The 23,427-nt window shown below is 33.0% G+C and overlaps 1 protein-coding gene across 2 annotated transcripts in view; it reads left to right on the top strand.

The window, feature by feature from the left end:
* Positions 1-23,427, top strand: part of LOC127711322 (all-trans-retinol 13,14-reductase-like) — a 46,311-nt gene that overhangs the window by 14,379 nt on the left and 8,505 nt on the right. The window contains exons 4-9 of one of the 2 annotated variants that reach the window (XM_052217318.1): positions 10,290-10,421; positions 11,115-11,319; positions 17,717-17,914; positions 20,426-20,545; positions 21,505-21,625; positions 22,397-22,527. In XM_052217318.1, coding sequence (XP_052073278.1) covers positions 10,290-10,421; positions 11,115-11,319; positions 17,717-17,914; positions 20,426-20,545; positions 21,505-21,625; positions 22,397-22,527 — 907 coding nt within the window. Of the gene's footprint in view, positions 1-10,289; positions 10,422-11,114; positions 11,320-17,472; positions 17,671-17,716; positions 17,915-20,425; positions 20,546-21,504; positions 21,626-22,396; positions 22,528-23,427 lie in introns of both variants that reach the window. The other variant, XM_052217320.1, reaches the window with a different exon arrangement.

Below are 23,427 nucleotides of genomic sequence, written 5' to 3'. Positions count from 1 at the left end.
AGAAGGTGTATGAAGAACATGATCTACCAATGGAAACACGTAATTTCCAAGCCACAGTTAGAACTGTTCTTAAAGAAATCGGAAGTCAAAATAATTATATGTTTGCCAGTAGTCGCCTGGTGAAAAAACAATAGGACATTTTGCGGCTTGGTGTTTGGAATTGTAGGGGGTGGTCTCTCAAGGACAATGACAATGCAAAATTTAGAAAGTGTGTGCTTGAATATTCTGAGTGTGATGTTTTGGCATTAACTGAAACGTTTTTACGTGGTGATGAAAGATTAAATATTCCTGGCTATATCTTCTTTGGTCACAATAGAAAAATTACATAGAAATGCTACCCGGGGATCTGTGGGAATTGGAGTTCTTGTGAAAAAAGACGTCTTATATTCATTTAATGTACTACTTTTAAATACGGAAATTGAGGGAATTATGTGGATAAAATTTCAATCAAAATTCTGTGATATATCGATTATTGTGGCTGTATGTTATTTGCCGCCAGCAGAATCAAGTAGAGCGCTAGATTCGGAAATGTATTTTCAAAATCTGTTACAACAAGTTCACGAATATCAAAATTTAGGCCAAATAATAATCTGTGGAGATTTGAATTCACGAGTTGGTCAAAACAGTGATTACGTTTAAGTCATTGATATACTACGACCACGAAATGTAGTAGATTTTTGTGAAAACCACCAGATTGATAAATTTATCTATTTTCTATGTGATATTAATTTTGCAATGTTGAATGGCCGCTTCAACTACCATGATTTCACATATATTGCGCCGACCGGGTCGTTTTGTTGTGTATTATATGTGTGTACCATACGAGGATATAGAATTTGTACATAATTTTAGTGTTTTAACGATGTCCAATAGTATAAATGAAACCAATAACATGCCTGAAAAAATCCCAGATCATTCACTGTTAATTTGTGATCTAATTATCGGATGTAAATATAACTCTAATACGACAAATGATGATATTAACTCTAATGTTCAAAACAAGAAATTTAAATTGACAAATCTACCAAACGATTTTATGAATAGAGATGAAATAGTTACAAAAGTCAATGAAGTACGGTAATCATGAATATTGAAAATTCAATTTGAATTACTGAAAATGTTCAAACTGTGTATGATGAATTTCAAATGCTGATACACGGGGAAATGGAAAACAAATTACCCAAGAAAACTTTTAATAACGGAATAAGTAAACGTAAAAAGACATTATATAAACCATATTGGAATGCTGACTTAACAAATCATTGGAACAAGGTTTGTGAAGCTGAAAATAGATGGTTAAAATGGCAAGGATCAAATAGTGTTAAAAAGAAGTACAAAACAGAATTTTGTGATGCTCGAAAACATTTTGATAGAATAAATCGAAAATATAAACGGAAATATGTGAAAGATGAACAATACAAACTTGAACAGAAACTAGACTCGGTTAATAAAGATGAATTTTGGAGGTCCATCCGCAAAACCGGAAAGTAGTAAATGAATTGAAAACATGCGTGCCATGGGCAGTCGTTAATGTAAATAGAAATGTGAAAACGGACAAGGAAGGCGTTCTGAACAAGTGGAAAAACGATTTTCAGACATTATTTACAAGTGAATCTACAGACAACAAACGAGCAAATGAAACTTTTGATTCCCATTTAGATGTTACAAAGTTAAATGAGGTAATTACACGAGAAGAGGTTTTCTTAGCCGTTGCGCGTGTGAAAAACTGAAAAGCTGCGGGGATTGATAATATACCAGCCGAAGTTTTAAAGAACGATGCCGCTATTGAATTGCTGTACAAAATTTTTCAGGGGTGTTTAGAAATCGGCCAGGTACCAAATGAGTGGACAACTGGGATTATAAATCCAATTTTAAAACCTGGAGCAAGCGACAACAGATGTCCCCTGAATTATAGTGGCATAACTTTAATATCTGTACCGTGTAAAATATACTGTTCGGTAATAAATAATCGTCTTAGCAAATGGCTTGAAGAAAATGACTGTCTCTGTGATGAGCAAAACGGATTTCGGCGTGGCCGCAGTTGTGAAGAACACATTTTCGCATTGTATTCAGTTTTAAATGATAGAAAAATCAGACAGAAATCAACATATGTATGTTTCGTGGATATGAAAAAAGCGTTCGATACTGTAAGGCGGGATTTACTATGGTACAAGCTTCAAGTTATGGGAATTTGTGGTCAATTTTTAAATGCAATCAAATCATTATATGAAGATGTTCAGTGCACGGTTCAAGTGAATAATATGTTAACACCATGGTTTGATGTGTCATCTGGAGTTAAACAGGGATGTATTCTCTCGCCTACGTTATTCTCTGTATATGTAAATGACTTAGCCGACTGTATTAACAGCCTTGACTGTGGAGTGTCTTTAAGTGAAAGAACATTAAGCATTTTGCCATATGCTGATGACATTGCATTAATCGCGCCGGACAAACAGAGTTTACAGCGTATGCTTAATGTCCTTACAGACTGGTGCTCATCTTGGAAGTTGTCCATAAACCCAGAAAAGAACAAAGTTGTTCACTTTAGAACGCAATCGTTTGATATTTCAGACTTTAATTTTACATGAAGTAATTATGATTTAACCATGACGGATTCTTATAAATACCATGGGATTTGTCTTGACAAACATCTTACATTTACAAAAAATACCAAGGAACTAGCAAAATCAGCAAGCCGAGCTTTGGGGCTGTTTTTGGACGTTTTATTTCATCCGGTGGTATGTCATATAAAGTTTATACAAAATTGTACAACTCAATGGTGGAGCCTATTTTAATGTACGGAAGTGGAATTTGGGGAACCAAATCGTTTAGGTAGCACTCCACAGTTAGAAAAAAACATTAAAATTGAACCACAAAATGTTTTATCATCTTCTATTCCTGGCTTTCTAATACATTAACCTAACTGTTTGTGTTATACATGTGCATATGTATGTTATCAGTATCTTCCATAGATTTGATTTTTAAAAGTTAAAATGGTGAAAAATAATTCCTTTTTTGTGTATCCATGGCAACATTCTGCATTTATTTACCATAAAATATTGCAAAAAGGGGGGCAAAAATGTCACATATTCCCCCAAAATTTGGTTCAAACTAGAATTTCAATGCCTTTCAGTGATACCTTTTCAGAAACTGTTGATATAAATCTACCAAATGATCAAATAAAAAATGGGTGTCTTTCGCCTCATTTTTTCATAAAATTTAATTGCAAAGTTCGTGCGACAAAAAGTCGGAAAAAAACATTACAATAATTGCCGGACCAATATTTGGTATGGATATGAAAATACGGACTGTCATACAGAAAACAGCCCATATTACATACATTACATAATCTTGAGGTTCCTATAAACCCACTATGAAGGCTATTTTAATCTTCAGCTATCCAAAAATGAATTTTATTCTACACTAGCTATCATATTTGAAAAATCCACAGGGGCCAAAATGCGAAACTACACACCTAACTGTGGAGTGCTACCTTAATATCAAATTTTTTTTCCCTGCCTTAAATTCAAATTCATTTCCTGTGTTCTACTAGCTGTAACGATTAAAATGGTACCATAGTTTTTAAAATTGGTTCAGTAATAAAGATTTTATGAAGGTTAGCATTTGATGTTAAACGGGACAAAAAGTCATTTAAAAAAAAATGCCTGATCAAAGTGTAAAACCTCAAGCCTGTCACATTTTTGGGGTAAATTTCTAAAACTTTTCCCTTTTTTTTCTGTTTAAAATCATAAAATAACCTTTAAAGAAGAAAAATTGTACAATTTTTAGGTATTTGAAAGCATTTATAGGTCAATTTTGCTGTAAATAGCATGCCAAACCTTGTTTTAGAAACTCTCAAGCAGGGTATAAATATCTAACAGTACTGGCATCATTAAATTTCATTCATGCCAAATTATTATATAAAATCCTGCTAAAAATGTTTATTTGACTTATTCGCATTAAAAAATATAAAGCGATATATTCTGAGGCTATCATATAAAGCGCAATCTTTGGTTACAAGGGCGAAGCTAATGGAGTACAAATTTAAGACAGAAACATGTCTTAGTGTCAAAATGTGTATATTTGGTTGCTAAGGACAGTAAACAATAAAATTAACATGTATTGCAATCCTAGCAACTTTTTTCCCTTCAGAACTACATTAAGAACCTAACAGACTAAATATTTGTGGTTAAATTTATCTTAAAAAGTGCATTTCTGTGCTTTCTGATGTGCCATAAGGTAGCACTCCACAGTTAGAAAAAAACATTAAAATTGAACCACAAAATGTTTTATCATCTTCTATTCCTGGCTTTCTAATACATTAACCTAACTGTTTGTGTTATACATGTGCATATGTATGTTATCAGTATCTTCCATAGATTTGATTTTTAAAAGTTAAAATGGTGAAAAATAATTCCTTTTTTGTGTATCCATGGCAACATTCTGCATTTATTTACCATAAAATATTGCAAAAAGGGGGGCAAAAATGTCACATATTCCCCCAAAATTTGGTTCAAACTAGAATTTCAATGCCTTTCAGTGATACCTTTTCAGAAACTGTTGATATAAATCTACCAAATGATCAAATAAAAAATGGGTGTCTTTCGCCTCATTTTTTCATAAAATTTAATTGCAAAGTTCGTGCGACAAAAAGTCGGAAAAAAACATTACAATAATTGCCGGACCAATATTTGGTATGGATATGAAAATACGGACTGTCATACAGAAAACAGCCCATATTACATACATTACATAATCTTGAGGTTCCTATAAACCCACTATGAAGGCTATTTTAATCTTCAGCTATCCAAAAATGAATTTTATTCTACACTAGCTATCATATTTGAAAAATCCACAGGGGCCAAAATGCGAAACTACACACCTAACTGTGGAGTGCTACCTTAGCGTAATTAATTCTGTTCAAAACAAAGCTTGTAAGTACTTTTTATACGACCGCAAACAAATTTTTGGGATCGTATAATGGTATGATGTCGTCGTCTGCGTCGTCGTCCGAAGACACATTGGTTTCGGGACAATAACTTTAGTTTAAGTGAATGGATCTCTATGAAATTTTTAAGAAGGTTCAATACCACAGGAGGAAGGTTGGGATTGATTTTGGGGATGATGGTCCCAACCGTTTAGGAATTAGGGGCCCAAAAAGGGGACCAAAACAAGCATTTTTTCTAGTTTCAGGATAATAACTTGTGTATAAGTATTTCGATTGCTCTGAAATTGTACCACAATGTTTAATACCACAAGTAGAAGGTTTGGATTCATTTTAGGGGTTATGGGGCCAACAGTTTAGGAATTAAGGGCCAAAAAGGGGCCAAAAACAAGCATTTTTCTAGTTTCCAGACAATAACTTGTGTGTAAGTGTATGGATCTCTCTGACATTGTACCACAAGGTTCCATATAACAAAGGGAAGGCTGGGATTGAATTTGGGGTTAATTGCCCTAAACATGTAGGAATAAGGGGCCAAAAAAGGGCCAAAAACAAGCATTTTTCTAGTTTTCAGACAATAACTTGTGTGTAAGTGTATGGATCTCTCTGAAATTGTACTACAAGGTTACATACTACAAAGGAAAGGCTGGGATTGAGTTTTGGGGTTATTGCTCCAAAGGGGGTTTCAAAAAGTTGGGGGGAGAGGGGGAATTTTTTTCCCAATTTTTTTAAGGGATTCATATTTTTTTTTTAAAATTTAAAAAATTTCGAATTTTTGTAAAGTTTCAAGAAGAAATCTTCAATTGCACAGTATTGCGCAATGGATTTATAAGATCTTTGACCACATTTATTTTGTGTCAGAAACCTATATTATGTAAAAAAATTGATCACAATCCAAATTCAGACAGGATCAAGCTTGAATATTGTGTCCAAATTTGCCCCAACTGTTCAGGGTGCGACATCTGCGGTCGTATCAGGCTGGAATACCGAGGTGAACAAGACGGTCAACTTGATGGAAATTAGGAACATTGTTAGTGATGTGACAATAAGTACAAAAGTAGCCATGAAAAAAGTCATCGAACAAGTTAACACCATAAATAATACAGAATTGCAAAGAGAACTCTTTAACGATCGCGGAAAAGATAATGGAAATAAACTTAGAACATACAGGCAATACAAAAGTAACTGTTCCGTGGAACTGTATGTTTCAAAAATTATTCCATGGTCGTACCGACGTGTAATGGCCCTGTTTAGTGCAGGCTTGCTCCCGTTAGCCATCAAGACTGGAAGATACACCAAGCCGCCAATACCTGTTGAAGATCATTTATGTATTTATTGTTCTGACAATAGTGTTGAAACTGAGAAACATTTTTTATTGAACTATTAATTGTCTATACAATGACTTAAGATTTGACCTTTACTCAGAATGTTCACAACATATTAATAGGGTCGAAAATTTGAATGATGATTTAAAATTTATACAAATCATGAACTGCTCCGAGATTCAGCCATTTTTATGTAAAAGTATTTATAAGTTTTTTATGCGACGTAAATTGTTTACATAAATTTTTAACCGTTTTTATGCGACGTTAATATTGTTTACTTAAATATCTAACCTTGAATAATAATTTTAATTAATTCTGTTTATTTACATTATGCATATTAGTTTTTTTTTCTAGATATCTTTACGTAAATATTTTCACATATGTATGAAGTTTTAGATAAATGTAAAGTAAATATTTTTTAGGAAAAATTTTTATATATTTTTTCTTTCGTTTTATTCATCATGTTGAAAATACTCTTAAATCATAGTTATTAGTTATAAATATATAGTATTTCAAAGTATTGTTGGATTTTTAAATTTGTATATATTTTGTGCAATGTGTCTCATAAGCCAAATTGATATGGCTTGATATTGATTGTTCTATGTATGTTTTAATGTTATTGTATAATATGTATGTCAATCAATATGTGACACAATAATAAAATAGATTATTATTATTATTATTATTGATCGATATGCAATCAAAACATAATTGTTTTCACAAGAGGGTTTTTAAGGATAATTAATTAGCAAGCTGTTAAACTGTGAACTTAAAGTAGTTAGCTGTTTTAATTGAAACACTATTAAGTTTTCATTAAAATAAACTACGAGAAACATTTGAATTTATCGTCGCCAAATATATCTCTGATAGAACTAATACTTGTAACATTGATACAATTTTAAATTGTGGAGTGAGAAATTTACATGGTAATTTTGAAATGCTTGGCTCCCTGTTGTGAACCCTAAACCGATGACCCTGATAAAGGAGAAGACCTGGATGACGACTTTCCATTTTTGAGTTCAGGGGTATGGTACACTGTATGCCAATATTTCGATCATGATGAAATTTCGTTTGATATAATTCTTGCTTTTGAATCGAGCTATACCAACGTAGGAAATGAACGATGGAAGTAAAAAGAAACAAGTCAAACAACGCGAGGCTTCTGATGCAAATGAGAACAATGAATTCAAAGTGAAAGTAAAAACTGACGAGTAAGAGACTGAGACTGATAATACCCATGCCTATTTGACATACAAGGATATGCCAAAAAAATGTTTTATATTAAGCTGACTAAAGACACGATCCTGCGTAGTAAAATGATGAAAAGGCAGGGAACACTTGTAATGTTCATGTCACAATGTTTTCATGCATATCATGACATAACCTTTAACCAATAGATTATTACCGTATTTGTTTTTATTAGTTTACAGTTTACAATGATACAGAACTTTTACATGCAAAATATCTGATGTCACAAGTCAATAACTTCCTGTCAATACGAAAACCTGAATAAACCAACCCACTGTCCGAACCAGCCCTTTTATACAGGTTTCCAACTTTCCAACTATTTCCAACTATTTCCATTGGCGTAGCTTACGTTGAGGCAACCGAGGCAGTTGCCTCAGTAAAAAAAAAAAGAAATAAAAAAAAAAAGAAATAAAAAAAACTTTTCTTTTAAACAATTTTCACAGCAGCAGACTCGCTACTAAACGTTAAAGTAACGACTTGTATCGTCTTGTTAATGTTATTGATTCATACCCTTTGCAAGTTCAAGACTTATGGAAACATTTTCCTCCTCTAATTTGAAATCCCGATCCCTTTATGATAGTTTTCAGTAATCTCAATATGTCGAAGTCAAACTTCGGAAATCGACACAATTGAAGCTAGCACATATATATAATCCTACCCCAAGCAAAATCAGTAGAATAGATGATTACCCAACTCGCAAGCCTTCTCCGATCGAATCACTTGACCATTCAGGTAAATTATTAATTTTTTGCAAGAATAATTTCTAGTATATGAGGGTCTGGGTGAGGTTTACAGAATACAGAAAAATATCCTGAAATTGATTTAAACTTAAAAGAATAGAGATTTGAATGATGATAAATATAAAAGAAATGAAAATCACATTATGGACAAAAAGAATAAAAAATAAATATTTGAGGAAGCCCATACCAACCCTCATATATAATTGGTAACATCTAAAATTGAAATTTCGTTGTGTGTTGACATTTCCCCCGACGTGTAATACTTCAGCTAGTACATTTAGTTTCATTAAACTTTGATACCAATTGAAATAAAAATTACAAATATTTATCAACATGCACAGAAAATAATTAGCTATATTGTTCTAAAGTTTTATTCTCACCAAGGTTTTGTATAGTATAGTGTCTTACTATACAAATCCTTGTTATCGCTGTTTAAAATTTATGTTTTTTTCACTAGCAGGGAATTTTAAATAATTGAAGGAGTAATTGATTCCAGCGACATAAATAATATATATCAGTGGTGATTTTTACATGAAGCATGTTTTTATTTCCTAGTTAATCAAGAAATGCTTCAAGCGTGATGTCTGGTAATGTTTCTGGCATTAAAACCCGCTTACAGCAAATCCAATCAAGAACATATATCTGCATTGCAAAGCCCACATTTTGAATCTTGTTGTTAAGTCCACTATTCTGTAAGTCAGTTGATATGGTTTCTTTGATGATTCTCAGCTGTATTGTTGACTTGCTGTGTCATTAAAATAAATCCCATACCTATTTCCTTTTATTCGTAAAGAATTTAAAATCTGGGTCGTTCACTGGAAGGATTCAATTTGAAATAAAGTGGTAAATGTTATTGAGAACATTTATGTATTCATCCAAACATTGAAAATGTTGTAGGTACCAGGAATCAACTCAAAAATCTGTAGTATAACTTAGTGTAAAAGAGGGACGAAAGATACCAGAAGGACAGTCAAACTCATAGATCTAAAACAAACTGACAACGTCATGGCCAAAAATAAAAAGACAAATAATAGTACAGATGACACAACATAGAAAACTAAAGACACGAACCCACCAAAAACTCGGGTGATCTCAGGTGCTCAGGAAGGATTAGCAGATCCTGCTCCACATGTGGCACCCGTCGTGTTGCTTATGTTATTACAAATCCGGTAAATAGTCTAATTCGGTAGGTCACATTCGTGAAAAGGGAAGGGTATTGTAGTTACGACACAAGGAACATATCCGATATCATCTGTGAAACGGTTATTCCATAACGGTCAACCAACTTGTGTTATGATGAAGTAAAATAAAAACAACAGTTACTGCTTTTTTTTTAATAGATTTTTTTTTTTCAAGTTGCAAAACTTCAACAGTTTCTGGGAGCTGCGCCCCCTAGACCCCCTGCCTCGGTTATAACAGAAGGCAAGCTACGCCGATGATTTCTGTAAAATTAGTGGTGAACCCTTCAACCAAACTTTATCAAATTTTTTGATATGTTGTGTCTTATGACAGAATGGAGATCTAGTTTGATTTTGACGATTTCCACTTATGGATTCCATTTGTATTGGCACTTGATTGCTTTCACAATGACACTAATAAATGTAATAAAAATATGTTCTGTCATCATTTTGAATTCCTCTTGTTAAAGAAGGAAGCAAAAGATACCTAAGGGACATTCAAACCCATACGTCGAAAACACACTGACAATTTCATGGCAAAAAAAGGAAAAGGACCAAAATACAAACAGCAATATACAAAACACAATATAAAAAACTAAAGATTGAGCAATGAGAACCCCACCAAAACCTGGGGAAGGTGATCTAAGGTGCTCTGGAATGGTAACAGATTGGAAGTTATTCATTAATCAGTAACTGTTGTTAATGAGAACGTAAAAAAAATCTACGTTTGAACAATGTTAAGACAACAACTCTACGACTTAAAAAAATTATTAGTCTTAGTTTATATGCTGGAACTTGAGCCAAATATTTGCAACATCTTTGTATAAATTATCCAATGGGAATATTTTAAACTTAGGTTAGACTAGGAGATCCAGCAAAATCTAGAGCTTACAACATAAGTTCAGGGAGAGAGAAGTTACAAAAGACACTGATAGAATATTTCCCTAAAGAAGAGACAGCTATTAAAAAGTTTATGCAGTTTTTAAAAGTAAGTTATTGGTAAGATAAATTTTAATTGATTAAAAGTAAAATTTACCTTTGCGTTCCCATATTAAAAAATGCTTTTGTTTATATTACATCAAGCACTGGCTTTCCCAATTTTATAAACTGTAAAAAGTCCTCAAACAATTATTACAATTGTGAAAAAAAGCAAAGAGGAGAGAGGTAAATGGTCCAGTCTTTATTACTGTAAATTCAGAAATTATTGCGTGCATTTATTAAGATGATTTAAGAATAGAGTAAAATGAGAGATTAATTATTGCGATTTCAGGAAAATCTGCATACAGATATATTTATCAGATATCAGAATGCGAGTTCTTATAATTGCGATAATCACCAAGTCCCATTATTCACATTTATAAAAACATCGCAATAATTTCTGAATTCACAGTATGTAAACGAAAAGCAGGTAATTAGGAGACAAGCAGAAATACTAGACTGCAGTAAGTATCTGTTTTGAAGATGACAATTTTTGTTGAAGCCATGGGAAAACCATCAGTTGGATGATGAGCATGCTTTTTGCTTTATCTCTTTTCTATTTACATGCACTTTTTTTAGTCTCATGAGTGTATTGTTTACATTCCTTCCTTTTTTCATTCAGTTTGGATTTATATGTACTCTTGAATGCATCATTATATTGACTTTTTTCTGACCATATAACTTCAATGATGGTCTGTTACAGGAGAGTAGAAACAGTTTCACTGGATATTTTGCCATGAAGGTATTACCAAAGAGGGTAGTAAAACTCCTGATAGCCACCGGAATATATAAGTTAATGTTTAGATCATATGCTAAGTTTCACGGTAAATCATTGAAGTCTTTACTTGATGAACTGACAGAAAATGAAGAACTGAAGGCTGTTTTGTCTTACTGTTGGGGAGATTACGGTAAGTCTTGTGGTACAGTAAATCTTATCAGACTATTCTTAAGTATATAATTCAATAGTGTAAAAATTCCATGTCAACTTGTCGCCTAAGGTTTTATCCCTGACTGAATAAACACACTAATGTGAAGAAAGAATACATTAGGACATTTTATTTACTGGAAATCCTGCACACCTACTCACACACACACACATAAAATTTCTATAATGTCAGCTCAGAAAAAAGGTGAATTAAAAGACAGAATAAAATTGAGAATGGAAATGGGGAATGTGTCAAAGAGACAACAACCCGACCATAGAACAGACAACAGCAGAAGGTCACCAACAGGTCTTCAATGCAGCGAGAAATTCCCGCACCCGGAGGCGTCCTTCAGCTGGCCCCTAAACAAATATATATACTAGTTCAGTGATAATGAACGCCATACTAAACTCCAAATTGTACACAAGAAACTAAAATTAAAAATAATACAAGACTAACAAAGGCTAGAGGCTCCTGACTTGGGACAGGCGCAAAAATGCAGCTGGGGTTAAACATGTTTATGAGATCTCAACCCTCCCCCTATACCTCTAGCCAATGTAGAAAAGTAAACGCATAACAATACGCACATTAAAATTCAGTTCAAGAGAAGTCCGAGTCTGATGTCAGAAGATGTAACCAAAGAAAATAAACAAAATGACAATAATACATAAATAACAACAGACTACTAGCAGTTAACTGACATGCCAGCTCCAGACTTCAATTAAACTGATTGAAAGATTATGTCTTCATCATATGAATATCAGGCACAATCCTTCCCGTTAGGGGTTTAGTATCATACCATCATAACATATATGAGAAGAACATAACCCGTGTCATGCCAACAACTGGTTTTTTATACGACCGCTAAAAAATTTTTGTGGTCGTATATTGGTATGATGTTGGCGTCGTCGTCGTCGTCGTCGTCGTCCGGCGTCGTCGTCCGAATACACATTAGTTTTCGCACTCTAACTTTAGTTTAAGTGAATGGATCTCATTGAAATTTTACCATAAGGTTCAATACCACAAAAGGAAGGTGGGGATTGATTTTGCGGGTTATGGTACTAACAGTTAAGGAATTAGGGGCCAAAAGGGGCCAAAAATAAGCATTTTTGTAACTTCCAGACATAACTTGTGTGTAAGTGTATGGATCTCTCTGACATTGTACCACAAGGTTCCATATCACAAAGGGAATGCTGGGATTGATTTTGGGGGTAATTGTCTCCAAATTTTAGGAATTAGGGGCCAAAAAGGGGCAAAAAACAAGCATTTTTCTAGTTTCATGACAATAACTTGTTTGTAAGTGTATGGATCTTTATGAAATTGTACTACAAGGTTCCATATCACAAAGGGAATACTGGGATTGATTTTTGGGGTAATTTCCTCCAAATATTAGGAATTAGGGGCCAAAAAGGGGCAAAAAACAAGCATTTTTCTAGTTTCATGACAATAACTTGTTTGTAAGTGTATGGATCTTTATGAAATTGTACTACAAGGTTCCATATCACAAAGGGAAGGCTGGGATTGATTTTGGGGGTTTTCCCTCAAAATTTTAGTAATTAGGGGCCATAAAAGGGCAAAAAAAACATGCATTTTTCTAGTTTCAGGACAATAACTTGTGTGTAAGTGTATGGATCTTTATGAAATTGTACTGCAAGGTTCCATATCACAAAGGGAAAGCTGGAATTGATTTTGGGGGTAATTGCCCTAAACGTTTAGGAATTTGGGGCCAAAAAGGGGCCAAAAAACAAGCATTTTTCTAGTTTCCAGACAATAACTTGTGTTCAAGTGTATGAATCTCTCTGAAATTGTACTGCAAGGTACCATACCACAAAGGGAAAGCTGGGATTGAGTTTGGGGGCGATGAATCATAAGGGGGTTCAAAAAATTGGGGGGGGGGATTTTTTTTTTCCTTTTTTTTCTTTAACATTTTCCATTTTAAATTGGTTATTTCTGATTTATATATAAAAGCAAATAATAATGATATGGTTTGAATAGGCATACATGTGAACCTCCCGACGGGAGTACAATAATCCCGTTTTCAGGGGTCTCCTCCCCCCCTCCCGTTGAAAAAATCCCGTGTATGAAATTTTTCATGAATGAAAAGTTTCTGCCCAACATAACATCTCAGGCATCTGGTGTAACTGACATTACCTGAAGTTATATTTTACCTGTAAATCAATTAACATGCATAATTATATGGCTTCACTTGTCAGCTTGGGTGTCAAACATACTGGTTAGCAACGATTTTTACCTCAGGCTAACTGCCGTTGTGTAACAAAAACTGTGTATTTATTGGGTTACTTCCCTTGATTTATCCTGTTTTAAGTTACTTTCCTTTTAATAATGAAAATTTTTAAAAGAATATAAATAAAATATAAATTGAACAAATAATCATAAAAGGATGGTTATTAAATGATTTTAAATGTCTTAGGACAAATAAAAAAATAATAATTTGAAAATTATTTGAGGATTCTATACTTTCTTTTAAGGCTTAAATTGAAATTTATATAATAACTATGACCCTAACATTACAGATAGAATGAATTTCTGAGTTTGCAAATAAAAACTATTTGCAAGAGAAAAAAAAAAAAATAAAAACTATTTGCAGACAGCTAAACAAATGTTCTGGTTGCAATGATTGTTTTATAGAATACATACTGGAAAAAAACAATGTTAGATTGAACATGTAGAATATAAAGATGGAGAAACTTTATAAGTACAAGGGTACTATAAACATAATAAATTGGTTGGAAAGTTGAAGAAAACACACTTTAAAAGACCATTTTTACAGCACACGGTTACATTTACAACAAAATTAATGTCGATTAAAAACCTCCTGATCTGAGTCCTAATCTCCTGACCAAAATTTCCCAATCTCCTGATCTGAGTTTCACAGTCCATCACATGTATGAATAGGTAAATTGAAAATTTTTAAGTTCTTAGACCACTTTCATTCTGTGTCAGAAACCTATGCTGTGTCAAATATTTAATTACAATCCAAATTCAGTGCTGTATCAAGCTTGAATGTTGTGTCCATACTTGCCCCAACTGTTCAGGGTTCGACCTCTGCGGTCGTATCAAGCTGTGCCCCAGCGGAGCATTTTATTTAAAATAAATGTGTTTAGTGCCGATGCAAAGACCCTATAAGTGAATCAATATTAACGCCAAAATATGCAATCTTTAATGACCTGACAACAGTATCGTAACTATATCCCTTCTTAATAAGTCTATTTAAAGGTTTTGTTATCTTCAGAGGTGAATACTGACATTTTTGTGCTTTATAAAGAATATTTCCATAAAAAATTGAATGTGAAATATCTGAACGTATAAGAAGTCTGCATGTTGAGCTATATTTACGAATGATGTCCTTATACCGATGATAAAATTTAGTAAATGTTTTGACTAGTTTGTGATATCGAAAACCCTGGTGTAATAATTTTTTCAGTAATACATAAATTTCTCTCGTTAAAATCTAAAACATTGTTACATACACGAGCGAATCGTACAAGTTGAGATATATAAACACCGTAAGATGGTGACAAGGGAACGTCACCATCTAAAAATGGATAATTAACGATGGGAAATGAAAAATCATCTCTTTTATCATATATTTTAGTATTAAGCTTTCCATTAATGATATAGATATCAAGATCAAGGAAAGGGCAGTGGTCATTGTTAGTATTAGCTTTATTTAAAGTAAGTTCAACAGGATAAATTTCTTTAGTATACATACTGAAGTCGTCATTATTGAGAGCCAAAATATCATCCAAATATCTAAAAGTATTATTAAATTTGTGTATCAGATGTTGTTTCGATGGGTCTTTGCTGATTTTTGTCATAAATTGTAACTCATAGCAATACAAAAAAAGGTCCGCAATAAGTGGTGCACAGTTAGTCCCCATTGGAATTCCGATAACCTGACGATATACGGAATCTCCAAAGCGAACAAAAATGTTATTTAGTAAAACTTCAAGGGCATATATAGAAAGCTATATGTCCAAATCTTTTTCCTGACATATCCTATATAAAGAGTACATTTAAGAGGAGGTTGATAGAAAAAAGCTTGTAAAGACATTGATGAAAATTAAGATAAATTATCTGAATGTTGCAAAAAGCTGTATTTTTTGCACATATTAGCTTTTTAAAGTACCTTGACTTAAAACATATTGAAAAAGTATTATGTTTTAGAAATTGAAAATCTGTATATATATATATACCTGTTAAAAGCAGTCAATTGATAAATATCAATTGAAGGAAATCTGTATATACCTAAAGCAATCATTTAATTATTTCACGAACATTTATTTATTTATTTTTGACACATAGTACATGTACATTTTTCTGCAATGAAGTCTGTGAAATTTGAAAGATGTGCCATATCAAAAACACCATTATAATATTTTAAAAACAGGAAAGAAATTACGATTTTTTTCTACTCCAAAATTTAACCTTATTACACTTGTAAAAGGGATCAAATCTTTTTGAAAACATACCTGTTCAGAACCAGTGATGATTGGAACCTACCTGTCATACAATAATTTCCAAGTGGGTGAGTATAAAAAAAAGTGAAGATTAGATAGATAGTTTTACTGGATTATAACTATTACTTTGCACTGTTTGAACATCTGAACTGATAATGAAACCTTTATACGGGTAAACTGGACCTGATGTAACATGCATGAAATATTTTTCACTGGATGTTAAGCAAATATCAATCAACCATTTTTTAATTTTCATCTGCAACACGAGAAAAAGATATGAAAAGCCAAGAAAAAAATGATTGGTTCTCATATATATTCATGATAGTGAAAGTACAATGTTATATTATGCATGCTTAATCCCTATTTTATGAAATCTTTTTTCTGCAATATCAAAAGTTTGAATCAATCACAGGATAATATAAACCTGTGAAATCATTGTACTCAGCACAAGTTAAAGTAATGTGTTTTTGTTTATTCTACATTGGGTAGAGGTATAGGGGGAGGGTTGAGATCTCACAAAAAATGTTTAACCCAGCCACATTTTTGCGCCTGTCCCAAGTCAGGAGCCTTTGGCCTTTGTTAGTCTTGTATGCTTTTTAATTTTAATTCATTTATATGTTTTGGAGTTTAGTATGACGTCCATTTTCAATGAACTAGTACACATTTTTGTTTAGGGGCCAGCTGAAGCCCCCCTCCGGGTGCGGGATTTTCTAGCTGTGTTGAAGACCCATTTGTGGCCTTCGGCTGTTTTCTGCTCTTCGGTTGTGTTGTTGTCTCTTTGACACATTCCCCATTTTCATTCTCAATTTTATTTGTTTTAATGATAATATTGATTGGCAAATTGAGAGCTAAATGAATATATCTGAAAAATTCAGTTTGGAATACATGTACCAGGTAGGTCTTTGTACTTATTTTAAAGAAATACAGAGTTCAAATTTAACAGATTTATTTAGAATATAGAGGATCAAATCATTCTTTGGTGATTGAAACAAGCATAAACTGATTTTTAGGGGCATCATCAAGATTGATTGTGTTCAGGAAATAAAAATAAAAACGTGATTACATATTCTCGGTTTCTTGGTATTTGAAGAAAGGTGTTAAATGAGGATGATTTGCAGTAATATCTATTTCCTCTGATTGAACACTTTTGTACAAAATTTAATATAGTTGACTTTTGTGCAGTGTAGTTGTGCCAAGGATGCTAATCATGTTAATGATATCTTATCTGATATTCAGGATATCATTCCCAGCATGCCATGCAAGAGTTACAAATCCATGCCTGTTTGTAATAAGTCACATTTAATATTCATGAAGAAGCTATCAATAAACAAAATTTTCTGACACTGAGGGAGCTACAACTTGTTTATTGGTTACAGATCTAAAGAATTGCTATTAACATGTACCCTAGCTAACATTATTTTTAATTAATCATATTTGAAAATCATCAAAGACCAACCTTTACCCTAGCTATATAATAATCAATCATAATTTATAATATTTATGAAAAACTAACTTTTACTCTAACATTATTGTACCATATCATATCTTATACATATTTATGGAAAACTAACCAATTTGCACTTGCTTTAACATTTGATCCTTAACCTGATTAGTAACCTTTTCACAGAAAATCATGCATGCTGTTTATATATTCCAGGTACTTATCCTTCCAACACCTCCTCAATTATGCATTCAGCACTTCTCAACCTTTTCATATCAGGAGGTTATTACATCAGAGGAGGACCAAGTGAAGTGGTCTTCCAGACAATTTTAACATTAGAAAAATTTGGAGGTCGAATCTTTATGAAAGCACCAATCCAGAAAATTTTGCTTGATGATTCAGGTCGTGCTCATGGTGAGTTTTAAATATAGATTTTACAAATGTAGACTTTGCCTTCCAGGAGTTGTGCCATCTAAGTCTTCTCAGCTCTTGCATGCAGCATTATTTAACCACTATGCCGAGGGTGCTTACTATATCCGTGGGGGATCAAGTGAAATACCTTACCAAATTGTACAACGAATAGAGGCATTAGGTGGCAAAGTTCTGGTTAAAGCCCCTGTACAGAAAATTTTGACTGACGATCAAGGGCGGGCCGTGGGTAAGTAATGTTTGTCAATTTGCATGTGCCTATCTAGTAAAACGTGCTAGTGAAAAATGTATTCTGTCTCATTATAATCAGTCCTGTCTGTGTAATAGTCCTTCTAAATTCAAAGCAATGGTTTGTTATTAGTGAATGTAAAAAAATTACTATCCAAATGTGTATATGTGTATATAGCAGCCAAAACTTTGTGTGTGTTTAAGTTATTGCTTTGATGTTATGTATCCTTATCCCTTGGTTCAGGTGTACTTCTTAACTTATATCTTATCTGTAGCATTTTATGAAGGATACTGTTAACCAATTAATCTTCAGTATAACTTATATCTTATCTGTAGCATGTTACGAAGGATACTGTTAACCAATTAATCTTCAGTATATATATACAAGAATATAGAAAATATAAACTGTAGCGAACAAGTCTATCTTGATCTTTTCATATTCATACATGAACAAATTAGAAAATCAGAAAAAGTAAATTGCAAAGTTGGTTTCTACATAAGGAAATGCCTGTACCAAGTCAGTAATATGACAGTTGTTTTCCATTCATTTGATGTGTTGGAGCTTTTGATTTAAGGGACTCTCCGTTTTGAATTTTCCTTGGAGTTCAGCATGTTTTCTTATTTACTTTTTGGAAGAGCTTATCAGTGATTCACAAAAAAAAAAATGTCCATGAAAATAAGTTTGTTTACAGTAATCTTTAGAAGGCATATATACTAGTACTGAAAAAGTTTAGTATACTCTTGTGGTAAGTATCAATATTCATAGATTATTTATTTATTAATACAATATACCATAAGTGCAAAATAGAATTTGATTTTTCTGTACAAAGTTTCTCCTTTAAATTGGCTGTGAACCAAGAAAAGTTAACACCCAGGAATACAATACTTTCACAGTTGGTGGCTCAACCAAAATAAATTGATATACAGTATTATATAAAGCTGGAATAAGTATCAGGTAGTCTTCTGTCTTTGAGAAAGCATTGCAGGGGTTCAACTATATATAAGTATTGAGTTCACAAACTTCAATTTTGCCAAATTTTTTTAACAAAGGAGGACCTGTTAAAACTAACAATGAAAATCCAAGATCTTGGAGTAGCAGAAAAAAGACCAAGCATTGATTAGAATAAACATTTATCAAATGTTTATTAAGGATGCTTATCAACTTTTTTATTTGATTGTATCTTGTAGCTTGCATTGTAATACTCCGATCCCTTTTTCTTGTTGTTTTTCCTGAGTTTTTTTTTGTTTTTATCAATAATGTTTTGTTCCTTGAAGTACTGTGGATTCATTTATTTTTATGGGTACCAATTATAATGGATTGAGAAAAAATTGTATTTTCGTGAATACTGTGGATTCATTTATTTTCGTGGGTACCAATTTTCGTGGATTGAGGAAAACTTGCATGTTCGTGGATATTTGATTTCGTGGTTTAGCCAACGTCTGCATAAAACTTATAGAAAATTTGTAATTCGTTGAACATTCAATTTCGTGGTTCACCTGTACCCACGAAATCCACGGAAATTGGTATCCAACGAATAATAATGAAACCACAGTATTTGATTTCATGGTTTGGTACACAAGCATTTAGAAAATGTGTCCTTTGTTGAACATTGAATTTAATTGTTCACCTGTACCCTCCAAATCAGTAAAAATTATTATCCAATGAATAATTATGAATCCACAGTATGCCCAATTTTTCTTTACTGGTTAACAGATATGCTTATGCCATAAACCAAAAAGCCAATCATATCTTATGATTTCCTGCAATTCGGTTCTATTTAATTACATGTATATCAAAAGATAGTTTTTTTTTGAATCAGGCGTTAAAGCAAAATTTCTCAGGCAGAAATCATGTAGATTTCAACGTAACACCTGAGCAGGATTGATATCGAACTCAAACAATTGTTTGAAAAGCTCTTGATTTAATTCAAATTAACCTTACCAATTGGAAAGAAGTTGGATAACAAATGTTTGAGCTTTAGATCATATATATGCTGAAAAGCTCTTGATTATTCTTGAATTAGAACCAATTTCCTAATGCTTGTAGAATTATACTTTGGTTGGCTTGATTGCTTTGTTTGTATAAATGTTTGCTCAAGCATTATAATTAAGATTGACATCTTCAAACAATATAAATAGGCGCAGTTAAATCTGTATACATTTATATTTAGATTCCTAACTTCCAGGATAACATTCAATCAAATTGAAGTATACAGGTTTAACTCCGCCTATTTATATTGTTTGCAGATGTCAATCTTAGTTACAAATTGTATAATAACAAACATTTATACAAAAAAAGCAAGTAAGCCAACCAAAGTCTTACTCTACAAGCATTAGGAAATTAGCGCCAAACCTACCAGTTGTATAGGAAGTTAGTTACTAACTGTATCTGAATGCTTTGTGCTTTAAATGGATTTTTATTCTGTATAGTTGCTTTAAATGGATTTTGATTCTGTATAGTTCTTTTTTCATGTTTTTCATATTTTGATATTCAGTGATATTATAATTTTAGGTGTGTTAGTTGGTAAGGGAACTAACTCCTGTGAATTATTTGCTAAGAACATTATATCCGACGCAGGAGTATCCAATACATTCCTTAGACTTCTACCCAAAGAGGTGGCTGTTAAATCAAGTAAGTGTCTAATTAAATTGGTTGTTTTTCTTTGGAGATAACACATTAGAGATTAGTGAATTTAAAAAAAATTCATGGATAAAAGTCACTACAGGGTTAGTATATATTTGTTATGTGTACCGGTGGTAACCACAGTCATTATTTGATCAAACAATTCAAAATCTTCTTTTTGGTTGACTCTTAGGTATATTAGACATCTGTTGATATTTATCTTGAAGTGATTTCCTAGATAAAATAAGTGATAATATTTCTTTTCTTTTAAATTATTCGTCCACAACTCCTTGAAAATGTCTTGACAGAATCAAACCAAAAGTTGCATAGATTCTTCTACAGGATCTGAAGTTGAGCACCTGCTAATTTTACATTGATCTTAGATATTTTGGGGCTTTTAATAGCAAAACATGGACTTATCTATTTCTGCTTACATCATTTAGAGACAGCTGGTGACACATGTCTTCCTTGGAAGACTCAACATTTTCATGGAAGGAATCACTTATTCACTTATCTTTGTTGCCATGGAGGAAATGTTGTTTGTTGTGATATTTGCTACTCATTGTGGACCTAACAAATAGCCAATGAAAAATTCACAATTTCATATCACGTTGCAGGTTAGGCCAACCAAATAGATGCATTTGTGATATCACTTATTAATATCACACAAGAAATAAACATCATCAGGAAATAGATAACAGGCCACATCAATAACAGAATCACCATATTCTCTGAATGGGCTATTCAAGGAAGTAAAAACTCCTCATAGATACCAGGCTTATAATCTGGTACGCCAGACACCCACTTCATCTACATAAGACTCATCAGTGGCGCTCGTTAACTTAGGAATAAAATAACTCTAAATAGATTACCTTTCATTTATTTTTATGGAAAACTTCTGAACATATGGTGGCATTACATATTAAAAGTGGAAATTCCAAATGACATTGTTTTTATTTAACTTGTAGGTATTTTTCCAATGATAAAGAAAGTAGGAGAAAGTTTTTCCTTTATCTCAATGTTTGTTGGTTTAGAGGGAACTACAAAGGAATTGGGACTTAAAGCTCAAAACATCTGGGCATTTACCAGGTAATAAATCAATAAAAAAAATTTCAGTGTTTGACATTTGTAATTAACATAAAAATACATTGCCAATTAGCAAAATTTCCATTTCAATCTGCCATAAGCCATGCTAAAAAAAATACAAATTTTTACAAATACATGTAAGTAAAAATTATATTTCAGTAAACCAATTATATATCATCTTTTATTACCCTATTATGATGGTTTGATTAATAGGAAAGTCATTGTATAGCAATAAATATTAGAATGAATATTTGATATATCAGAAATTTATATTTACACTTTTACTAGATTTTGTAATTTGTCTCACAAAAAAAATAGCCATACTAAAATTTCTTGCAATGGTTTGATCTACTAGACCTTTAATTTCAGATTGATTAATCCTAATTCTTGCAGTCAGTTTTCTTTAATTAACAAATATTTCAATGTGATCTTAAATACTGTAAACTCAGAAATTATTGCAAGGTTTTCATTAATGCTAAAAATGCAACTACTTGAGTTAACGCAATAATAAGAACTTACATTCTGATATCTGATATGTATATCTATGCAGCTTTCCAAAGATCACAATTATTGAACTCACATTTTTGATCATTCTTCATAATCTCAATAATAAATGCATGCAATAATTTCTGAATTTACATTACTTCTTCTATTTCCCACTAAATTTGGAAGATAATTTTGATTTGACCTTATGTTGTTGTCATCAAATATTGTTATTTATCTGATTTTGTCATCATGTGGTTTGTCTGTATATACTTAGTTTCTTCCTTGCAGACCTGATGTTGAAGAACTCACAAAAGAATATGTAAACTTATCAGTGGAAGAGGCTGCTGAAGCAGAAGTGCCTCTGTTGTTTGTGTCCTTCCCTTCAGCCAAAGATCCCTCATGGTCCGAGAGATTCCCAGGTAAGTGTCTCTTATGTGTGTGTCCTTCCCTTCAGCCAGAGACCCCTCATGGTCAGAGAGATTCCCAGGTAAGTGTCTCTCTTGTTGGTGTTTTTCCCTTCGGCCAGACCCCTCATGGTCAGAGAGATTCCCAGGTAAGTGTCTCTTATGTTTGTGCCCTTCCCTTCAGCCAAAGATCCTTCATGGTCCAAGAGATTCCCAGGTAAGTGTCTCATGGTCAGAGAGTCCCAGGTAAGTGTCTCATGGTCGTGTCCTTTCCTTCAGCTAAAGATCCTTCATGGTCCAAGAGATTCCCAGGTAAGTGGCTCATGGTCAGAGAGTCCCAGGTAAGTGTCTCATGGTCGTGTCCTTTCCTTCAGCTAAAGATCCTTCATGGTCCAAGAGATTCCCAGGTAAGTGTCTCATGGTCAGAGAGTCCCAGGTAAGTGTCTCATGGTTGTGTCATTTCCTTCAGCTAAAGATCCTTCATGGTCCAAGAGATTCCCAGGTAAGTGGCTCATGTTAGTGTCCTTCCCTTCAGCCAAAGAATGTTTATTACTCTTTTTGAGATCTGAAGCAAACTATTCTTACTAAATTTAAAATATGAAAAGAAAGGATATGGAGTAGATAGAATAGAGAATGGAAACAGGGAATGTGTCAAAGAGGTAGCGACTGGACCAAAGAGCAGAAAACAGCCCAAGGCCACCAATAAGTCTTCAAAGCAGCGGGAAGCAGCCTTCAGCTGGCCCCTTATCAATAATATATACTAGTTCAGCGAATTGGACACCACACTAAACTCTGAAACATACAAATGAACCAAAATTTAAAAAACCACACAAGACTAACAAAGGCTAGAGGTTCTTGACTTGGGACATGCGCAAAAATGAAAAAAAAAAAACTTCCCCTGTACATTTAGCCAAT

The sequence above is a fragment of the Mytilus californianus genome, unplaced genomic scaffold (assembly GCF_021869535.1).
Source record: "Mytilus californianus isolate M0D057914Y unplaced genomic scaffold, xbMytCali1.0.p SCAF_8, whole genome shotgun sequence".
In the NCBI taxonomy this organism is placed as follows: domain Eukaryota; kingdom Metazoa; phylum Mollusca; class Bivalvia; order Mytilida; family Mytilidae; genus Mytilus; species Mytilus californianus.
The sequence above is the reverse complement of the archived record's forward strand: the minus strand, read 5'-3'. Positions and strand labels throughout refer to the sequence as shown.